The sequence below is a fragment of the Ictalurus punctatus genome, chromosome 10 (genome assembly GCF_001660625.3).
Source record: "Ictalurus punctatus breed USDA103 chromosome 10, Coco_2.0, whole genome shotgun sequence".
Classification (NCBI taxonomy): domain Eukaryota; kingdom Metazoa; phylum Chordata; class Actinopteri; order Siluriformes; family Ictaluridae; genus Ictalurus; species Ictalurus punctatus.
The window spans coordinates 4,629,248-4,638,787 of record NC_030425.2 but is presented as its reverse complement, the minus strand read 5'-3'; the positions used below and the strand labels follow the sequence as shown (position 1 = coordinate 4,638,787).

The window sequence follows — 9,540 nt, the reverse complement described above, 5'->3', positions numbered from 1 at the left end:
ACGCTGACCTCTTCACTACATCCGGGACAGGCGGCTCTGTATTGTTCAACGCGCGCGAGGAGCTCCATTCGGCTGTTGTGCTACTGCAATCGAGATCAGTTTCTACCGAGTGCACGGTGCTCAGCGTTGTGGAAGTACGGTATATCGCTTATTGTTATTATTCTTGTTGTTATTATTATTGTTATTATCATCCATATTTGTAACTTAAGCGAGAACGTTCGTGTTTTTTGGTTTAATTTGTTGGTGCGCGCGGAGAGGCTGTGCTAACACGTGAGGCCCAGTCTCTGTGCGCATTGCTAACTCCATCAAGGCTTCCGTTTTACACCGTACACACATTTACTTTTACACCGTACACGGTCCCGATTGTTCATGAAAGCTGTTATCGTTGCTCTGGATAACGTTTTGTGGTAATTATTTTCTCGCTGTAATGTAGCCCGGCTGTGTGTTTAAACGAGGTGGCGTTTAGTATCCACGTTGTTCCTGGGCTTGCTAGCTAAAGCTAAAGGCTACATGTCGCTAGCTCGCTTATTTCTGAATCTCTGAGCAATTCTCACACGTTTTCACTTTTATTACTGAAATGTAAAAAAAAAAAATGAAAACACGCACAAAAATAAACCCGCACTTGAGTCCGTTTTTTGCGGGGGTCAAATACCGTAGTAGCTGTTGAGGACATGCTAACGGACTTTCGTTAGCAATAATGATGCTAGCTTAAAAAAAAAATTGTAGCTAAGCTACATAATATATATTTATCCAGCAGACTAACACTGAGTATTTACTTATTTATATTTGACAATTTCTTACGAATAAGTTCGGTCTCTAGAATTAATTTCGAGGGGAAAAACCAAAAAGTCCACCAAAAACCAGTCATAACTTCATTTGTGTTTCCTGAGAGGTTTTGCATTGTGTGTGTGTTTTTAATAAAAAAAAGTCTGTGTGTATTTTGCACTGATTTCTTTCCCCTGGTTTTTCTTCCCAGGTTTAAGATTTGGTTGTTATTGGTGTATTCATGGCTGTTAGAAGGGGACACATAAGATACCTGAAGGTGAGTAACCTTTCCCTGGCATGTGGTTAGTCGTGTATGTGTGTGGTGTTTTGGGGGGGTTTTTACACCCAGGAGTGTGAAGTTAAACTAGACTGAATGTCTAATATAACACGATTAGGTTATCCCTTATGTAATGAGTCGAAATGTTCACGGCGTGATAACCCAGACTAAAAAAAAGTTTCGGCTGGACGACGTGACAAAAAATATCGTCTCGTGATACTTGAGGATGTTTCTACGACACACATCATGATGTATAATTCTGCTAACAAACAGTCTGCAAAGCAGTAGTAAAATAACCCCCCCCCCCCCCCCCCCCCATGAAATCTCTTCTCAGCACTATTCAGATTGGATTTGTTTATCAGGGTGATACATTCCCCGCACGTCTCCTCGTTGATAAACCCCCTCGCATCCAGATGGTAATATGTATCACAGGAGCAGCGTGTTTCTCATGGGTTGTATTTTCTGTGGGCACCAGATATGTGTTGCCTGGTCATATGATCACGCTCCGTTCACAGAGGCACCGGAGTATATTTCAGTCTGCGGAGAACCAGTGTTCCAGCAGCAGTTTGAATACACAATTCGTAATCACAAAGTATATGGCTCGTCTAAAGCATTACTTTGATTTTCCTTTTGTGAGTTGTGAAGTGTTTAATATCTTGGGGAGGGTCACTGTGTTCTATACGCCACGAGACTGAATACACCACATAGCAACAGTCGGATGTTATTTTTCTAAACCGAGACGACATCTGCATCGAAAATCATATGCGTGTGAATATGGACGGGACTAATATGATCGGACTGCTGAGTTTGGCATAAACATGAGGTACTCCAGCCTGTAGTTTTTAGTCAGAGTAAGATGGAGAGAAAAACAAGACACGGACAGAACTAAAATCACAGGGTAAATAAGAAGTTACCCTAGAACCCCATGTAAATTTAATCCTGATGAATAGGGCTTTTGTGAGTATTTATCATTATCCATGATGCAGTGTAACTCTGATAATGAAGGGGAAGCCATTTGTCAGTCCAGTCCAGGATTTTGCGATCGCAGAAATAAATGCAAAATTGAGCAAACTCCGCAGTATTCGGAGGAGCTTGTGATTGTTCTAAATTTCCGCAGATTTGGGCCAAGACGCGTCATGTGATGTCATCACAACGCGAATTCAGCCAAAGGCTTCTTTGCTTTACGTGCATCGAACATGAGTACAGCTAAAAGGTTTCTTTGGCCAACAAACATTACTGTGAAAGACCATGCGATTGCAATTTTGTCAATTCAAATAGTTTTTTTTTTTTTGTGTGTGAAAAGGCACAAAACTCCATGTTGCACTGCAAATTTTTATAAATGCTGCAGTAAAATCAAACATTTTTGCCACAACAATCTAAAAAAAAAAACAACTCTGCGAAAGACCTTGGGTCGAAAATCCAAAATCGATGCAAAGTGCATGTTGTGTGTGTAAATGGGGAAAACATCTGGGCAGCGGCCTGTGTGTTTTGTTTATTTTTTATTTTACATTTATTTTTTTATAATGTATATTTTTATTGTGTGTGTATATATATCTCCGTCTATCAATCATCCACAGATGGGCATGGTTGGGGAAGGCTGATGAATTGTCCTTAGCACCACATGGGCTCAGCAGTTGTGTATTTGTGTAAAAAGGTGTACTTAATAAACTGTCAACCGGCAGTGTCTTAGTCTCATGGTGTGGAACGGGAGGCCAGTTTTTAATGTGCTTCTTATTTCTTTTTATATGCGCATTATGGTGGTTTTTATTTATTAATTTTTTTGTTGTAGGTTTGTGAGGTGCAGAGCCAGGGTAATGACCGGGATTTGCAGCAGCTTGGCAAGGGTACCAGCATGAACGTAAGTGTACTGGTGAGATTGTTATAAACCGCTCTAAAATATGTAGTTTTTTTATTTTTTAATTTTTTTTTATAAAGATTATTAAACACTATAAAACATACACCTGACGGGCATAATACTTGACTGGAAAGTTATTTAAATTTTTTATCATGAAATTTGAGAGAATGATATTCGCTCATTATACTTGAACACAAGTTTTGTACGGGAAAATCTGTGTATTTATTAAATTAATTTTCACACGAAGCTCTGTTAGTGTTGAAGGCCACGGTAGGTGTGTGTTTCCTAGTGGATGTTCATGGTGAAGGCTCATATGCATTATAAAGTGAAGGTGTGCACCTTTCTTTATCCTGAAGCACGTCAGATCTTGTTATCACTCGTGTTTATAGGAGTTATAAACAGTAGCCTCTTTTCCCTCCCCCTTTCTCTTTAAGTAAATTAAGAACAAAAAAGCTGCTGTTCATTTTACTGAGAAAATAGAAAGTACAAAGTCCTGTACCAAGTTCTGACACTGGGGCCAAGATTCTCCATATCGGTGATTTGGGGTTTCTTTGTTCAATTAATTTTTTTTCCCCATCCATTTATTGCCAGTCTTGGTGTTTGCCAGGTCCTTGTGAAGTATCTGTTCCTATAGAAACAGTGTGTTCGAGGAAGCCTGTACTTTGAATTATGGTCACTATCACAGTCTTGCTTTTAACACCTCCTGACTAATTGGTTTTGAGAGCTAAGCCCCCACACCTGGACACAAGTAACGTTAACGGCTGGTTAATTAGTCACGGCATTGTTTCTGGTTTTCTGCCAATAGCAGTTCATAAGAGTCTTGTTTGTCAGCGATCTTAAAAATTAGATAGTGAGCACAACCATGGCTCAGTCTCCCATGTATCCACACACACACACTATTATGAGACCAAAAATATTTGGACACCTGACCATGACCACTGTATGTGGTTCTTTCTCAAAATGAAAGTCACAAAGTTTGAAGCACACAAGTGTATAGAATGCCTTTGTATACTGTATATTGCACTTTCCTGACCTCGCTAACACACTTTTGGTTAAAATGAGCACGAATTCCCTACATCCAAGCTCCTAAATGTAGTGGAAAGTTTTCCCAGAAGATTGGAGGAGGTTATAATGGCAAAGGATGGTCTAAATCTGGAATGGGATGTTTAAAAAGCATGTATGGGTGTGATTGTCAGGTGTCCATAAACATTTTGTCCATATAGTCTATTAATTTCATTTAGTTATTTAGTAAGGGTGTATTATTATTATTATTATTATTATTATTATTACTATTATTATTATTATTATTATTATTATTATTGTAATAAGAATGGACAAATTTGTTACTTTTGACTAAAAGCTAACACTCAGTTTGTAATAGTGTACCCACTGCATCGCCTCTCCGGCTATCTCTTATTTACGCTCCTAGCACACTTGAGGTCACACTGTTTGGCGCCTGTCATTGGTCACCGTGCATAACTGACACTTTCTTGAATACAGCTGTGTTGACCTGAACCAATGGCTAACGTGTGCCTGCGAGTCTACTGAAAGATTTTCTCCTTTTATTTATTGAGCAGGACGCCTATGACCTTCCTAACGGTTTTGAGAGCCACTTGGGCGACGAGGCGAAAGACGCTAAAACAAACCTGATAGTCAATTACCTGCCGCAGAACATGACTCAGGATGAGCTGCGCAGTCTGTTCAGCAGCATCGGTGAGGTGGAGTCTGCCAAACTTATTCGGGACAAAATGGGAGGTAAGTGTTGCCAGATGAACTAGTAGAGCTTTCCCTCTTCTTTTGATTTATTTATTTTCTCTTTACACCAAATATTTAAGAATAACCTTACCAGTGAAGAGCGTTCATATATTTCATGTTGTAAACGACTTTTTTTATTATTTTTTTAAAAAAATGTGCTCACTTCTTTTACCTTTTAAATCAAACATTTTTCACATTTTGCTTTAAACGATTGACTTTTTGGAAACTTTTAATGTGAAGTTGTCCACTTGGTTCTTGGATCTCTTGTATGCCTCTCTTGTGTATATGGTATGGTTTGAAGCTCCGGTATTTTTTTATTTAGTTATTCATTTCTCCTCTCTATATGTCTGTATGGCTAACCATAAATAAGGTAAAATCATGTCATTTAAGATTTTTCTTTTGGCTTTGTGATTGATGTGAACTTTTTGTTTTTTAATTTGAAAATGTAAAACGACTGACTTGTGTTTATTTTAAAGTATTGAAGCTGTTCAGTATTTTTTTCTTATGTGATAACCATTTGATTTTTAAAAAAAATATATAATGTAAGTTTTATTTGAGGTTTAATAGTTGTTGTGAAAGTCATGTAATTTTTTTTCCCCCCTTCCAAGATTACACTGCATTGTAACCTTTGTTTTTTTTTCCTTTCTGAAAACTGATTCTAGTCTGCAGGATGTGGACAATCGTTTGTTGTTTTTATTTTGTTTTTTCCTTTTTTTTTTCTCTAGGCCACAGTTTAGGGTACGGATTTGTTAACTATATTAACCCTAGTGATGCAGAAAGGGCAATCAGTACTCTCAATGGGCTGAGACTACAGTCTAAAACTATCAAGGTAACGTGCAAAGAGCTGTTCTTGTATCCATGTGTAAACTGATAGATATGACATGTTGTGCCAGTAGTTTGCTAGGCAGCAGAGGAAAAATCCCAATACTGCCCAGTGCGTTTCTCAATAAGAAATGCACTTTTACAAAGGTATGAGTTGTTTGTTTGTTTGTTTGTTTGTTTGTTTATTCGTTTTCCTTTTTCTTTTCTTTCCTTCCCTGCTTTGTTTTTACTTGTTCGTCAGCTATTTCAAGTTATCAGACTTTGACCCCTATGATTTTGACAATTGGCTTTCCTTATTGATCTGGCATGGTTTTATTTTCGGTACAGAATTATACTGAAGTTTTTTGACTTTTTATTTATTTATTTTTTTATATGAATAATCTTAAGACTGATGTTTTGCCTCCAACACTTGAATACATGTGCGTTTTTATTTTATTTATTTATTTATTCATTTTAAAGATTTTGTTTAGGTGAGGGAGGCTGGAGTGGTCATTTGCTTGAGTATGACATTGTGCCGAACCAAAGCCCTGCGCAGCAATCCCTGTTAACTTTTCTTTTCCGTATTTTCTCTAAAGGGATTGTTTTTATGTGGAAATTGTCCCCTTTTCAATTTGAACTTTATGTTCATATTTATTTATTTATTTATTTATTTATTTATTTATTTTTAGATCTAGTCTGTAAAGCTGTCATCCATGGAAAAAATTGTCATTTTTTTCCTCCTTAATCTTTTGTAAAAAACAAAAACAAACAAAAAAAAAAAACTAACAGATATGTGATTTTTATATTTCATTTATTGGGATGTTTGTTGCCTCTGGTTGACCTTTTGATGCATTTTTTTTATATAAACAATCAGAACTGTTTTGAATATTTTGGGGTGTACGGGTTTCTTAAATATCTTTTCTCCCTTTGTTAGGTCTCTTATGCCAGGCCAAGCTCTGACACAATAAAAGATGCCAATCTTTACATTAGTGGCTTGCCCAAGACCATGACACAGAAAGATGTGGAAGACTTGTTTACCCAGTATGGACGCATCATCAACTCGAGGGTGCTGGTTGATCAGGCTTCAGGTAACGACTGTATGTCTGAATTTGTAGTACTACTTCTTCTTTAAAATTTTTCCCCCTTTTTTTCCCCCCTTAACACCTGGACTAATAACTTATCTTGTTGTAGGTTTGTCACGTGGTGTCGCCTTCATTCGCTTTGACAAGAGAATTGAAGCAGAAGATGCCATCAAAGGTCTGAATGGTCAGAAGCCCCCCGGAGCATCTGAGCCCATCACGGTCAAGTTTGCAGCAAATCCCAACCAGGCAAAGAACTCCCAGCTGCTGTCACAGTTCTATAACACACAGTCTCGGCGCTTTGGAGGCCCTGTTCATCACCAGGCACAGAGGTTCAGGTTAGTACTGACTCATCCCGAAGTGGGAGTGTGCGTGGGGCTGTTTTTGTTTTAAATCCCACACCTGCCTAATCGTGCAAAAATGTTGACCAGTCACGACCACTCATACAGTTGCACGCATGTTAGTGTATATACAAGTGTTTTCCAATGAATTTAGTTGGTTCTGTTTCCCAAAATCTGAACAAATTGGTCATTTAAACTCCATGCCCCTGACCAGAACAAAACATTTACTGAAGATGAACCTGCCGCACCCAATACACTGCCATGGTAACTACCGCAGTCAGTCTTTGTCCCAAGCTTCATATCTGACCGCCCTCTTCCACATGCATTAAAATAAAAACAAAACTATTTTGTTGGGTTTCACAGGATCCCCAGTCCTGCTGCACACGCCTATCCCAATGGACAGTTGTCGTAATTTTCTCAACTGATCTGTGGCCCTCTAGTAACAAGTCAACACCGGATTGTGCTATAATCTTAAGTCTTCATGTGGCTACATCAGTTCTGTATTTGAATACGTTGGTGAAATGCCAACAGTCCAGTCACCTTATTAACACTAAACTTTTGGTACTATAATTATTTGCTCTCCCGGTTACATTTTCTTTTAAAAGATTTTCAAATGAAAACTGGTGGAGGGGACTACTGGTCAATTTAGCAATGAGAAAACTTTAACTTACCACGACAGTTCATGACTTTAAAGCTAAACACCTTCCTTTCAGAGGCTTGTAAGTTTGTCACATTCTTATATTGTTTTTTTTTTATCTCTCTCTCTAGGTTCTCACCAATGAGCGTAGACCACATGAGCGGTGTTTCAAGCATGAACGTAGCCGGGAGCTCAACCTCTGGCTGGTGCATTTTCATTTACAATCTGGGTCAAGATAGCGATGAAGGCCTGCTGTGGCAGATGTTCGGCCCATTCGGCGCGGTCACCAATGTCAAAGTCATCCGCGACTTCAACACCAACAAATGCAGAGGCTTTGGCTTTGTCACAATGACCAATTACGAAGAGGCGGCCATGGCCATCGCCAGCCTCAACGGATACCGTCTGGGGGACAAGGTCTTGCAGGTGTCCTTCAAGACCAGCAAGTCTCACAAATAAAAGGACAGAAAGTATTACTTTTGGGTTCTAAGAACTTGCACACTTTTTTTTTTTTTCTTTCTTTCTTTTTTCCCCCCCCATTCTTGTCTGAATATATAATTACTAATGTAACTTTGTTCAAATAAATAGATTAGTATTGGTATTGTATTAGTTTGGGATTGAAATAACTAGCTTAAGAGTAGGCTACATGGCCTAACAATTGCATCTTCATATGCTTAAATAGTTTGGTAGTGTTTATCACAGTATCATTTAATTAATATGATGCCATGGAGCATCAAACCCTGAGTAGATGTTATATAGGATCATATTGCAGTATGCGTCGTATCTCCCATCACCGTTTGTCAGTGTCGCTTTTCCTGTGGTTGAACTTGTGGGTGATTATTTCCTTGAGTCCGTAAGAGAATTCTGGCTGATTGAACTTGATGATGATGATGGTCAATGTCACATCTCTGTGGCTCCATAATTATTCTGAATATCAACATGATTCCACCATTTTAAGTTCCTGAATCATTCAAGTTGCTTTACTCTAATATGACTCGTTTTAGAAACGGAGAGTGCAGACTTTTTTTTTTTTTTTGGTAAATATTCAAACCACGCATGTATCCAACATGTAATCTATCGGAAGATTTAAGTTTGAAGGACCAAAGAAGCTGGAGAGTACGCCTTATTTTGCTGATTTCTGCAAATGTATTTGAAGCGTTTTTGCTGTTGGTGTTATTTTGGCAGTTAATATATTAAAGTTTGTCTTGTGTTCAAGTTTTTGTTTGTTTTTTTTTTAACCATTCTTGTTATCGCGAACAAACTTTTCTGTATCAACCATTTCCCCCCCCAAGTGTCAGGCAACTCTCCTACAAAGCGGAATTGGTCGCCATTTCCTTTATAATGTATATGACAGCCCTGTTGTCCTCACACACGCTGTCAGCATTTATGTAGTTTGGTGGGGGGAGTCAGTAACTCATTGTTTTTCTACTTGTTTTGTAACGTAGTCTGCAACTTACACACTGTACACGATATTTTGTCATGCTTGGTGTAAGATTCAGCTTCGTATAATGATTAACTCTGAATACTACACATGTAATATTAAACATTTATTAATATGTATTTTGTGCTTTATAAACACGCTCACAGAAGACAGTCCTGCCTGTCTAGAGTAGGTGTTGAATTCTTTTCTTTCTTTTCTTTCTTTCTTTTTTTTTTTTTTGGATCTCCATCATATGCATGTTCATTTGATGTTCCTTAGCCGTAGTTTTGATGTCATGCAGCGTACGTGTTTCACATCTGTCTACTTCATCAGAAGTATGCTCTGAACTATTGTATGGATCTTTTATGTATTTACAAATAAACACCATTGTTTTGTTGTAAATTACCTAGTTTCTGGCGTTTTCCCCTTTTTTTGTTTTGTCCATCTTTCGCAGTATCCCTGTCACTACTTCGCTAAATGGCTTGGTAATGTACTTCTGCCTGTTGATTGTGGGTTCAGAAACTTGAAGCTAGACAAGTCTATCTAACTAGGCATAAGCTCTTGTTACTTACTTTCCCTTTGATTAAATTTGCAGCTCATGTTTGGTGCCACG

General features: G+C 38.2%; 1 protein-coding gene across 3 annotated transcripts; it reads left to right on the top strand.

Moving 5' to 3' along the window:
* Window positions 1–9,332, top strand: elavl1b (ELAV like RNA binding protein 1b). 3 transcript variants are annotated; one of them, XM_017477760.3, is made up of 8 exons: window positions 1–134; window positions 977–1,042; window positions 2,832–2,900; window positions 4,475–4,652; window positions 5,378–5,481; window positions 6,388–6,541; window positions 6,645–6,870; window positions 7,642–9,332. In XM_017477760.3, exons 2-8 carry the CDS (start codon window positions 1,007–1,009, stop codon window positions 7,964–7,966), a joined length of 1,092 nt encoding a protein of 363 aa, XP_017333249.1. In that variant the 5' UTR covers window positions 1–134; window positions 977–1,006; the 3' UTR covers window positions 7,967–9,332. The 3 variants fall into 3 exon arrangements, with proteins under 3 accessions (XP_017333249.1, XP_017333246.1, XP_017333248.1); XM_017477757.3 differs by having other exon boundaries at window positions 6,388–6,550; XM_017477759.3 differs by having other exon boundaries at window positions 36–139; window positions 6,388–6,550.
* Window positions 9,333–9,540: the final 208 nt, after the last annotated feature.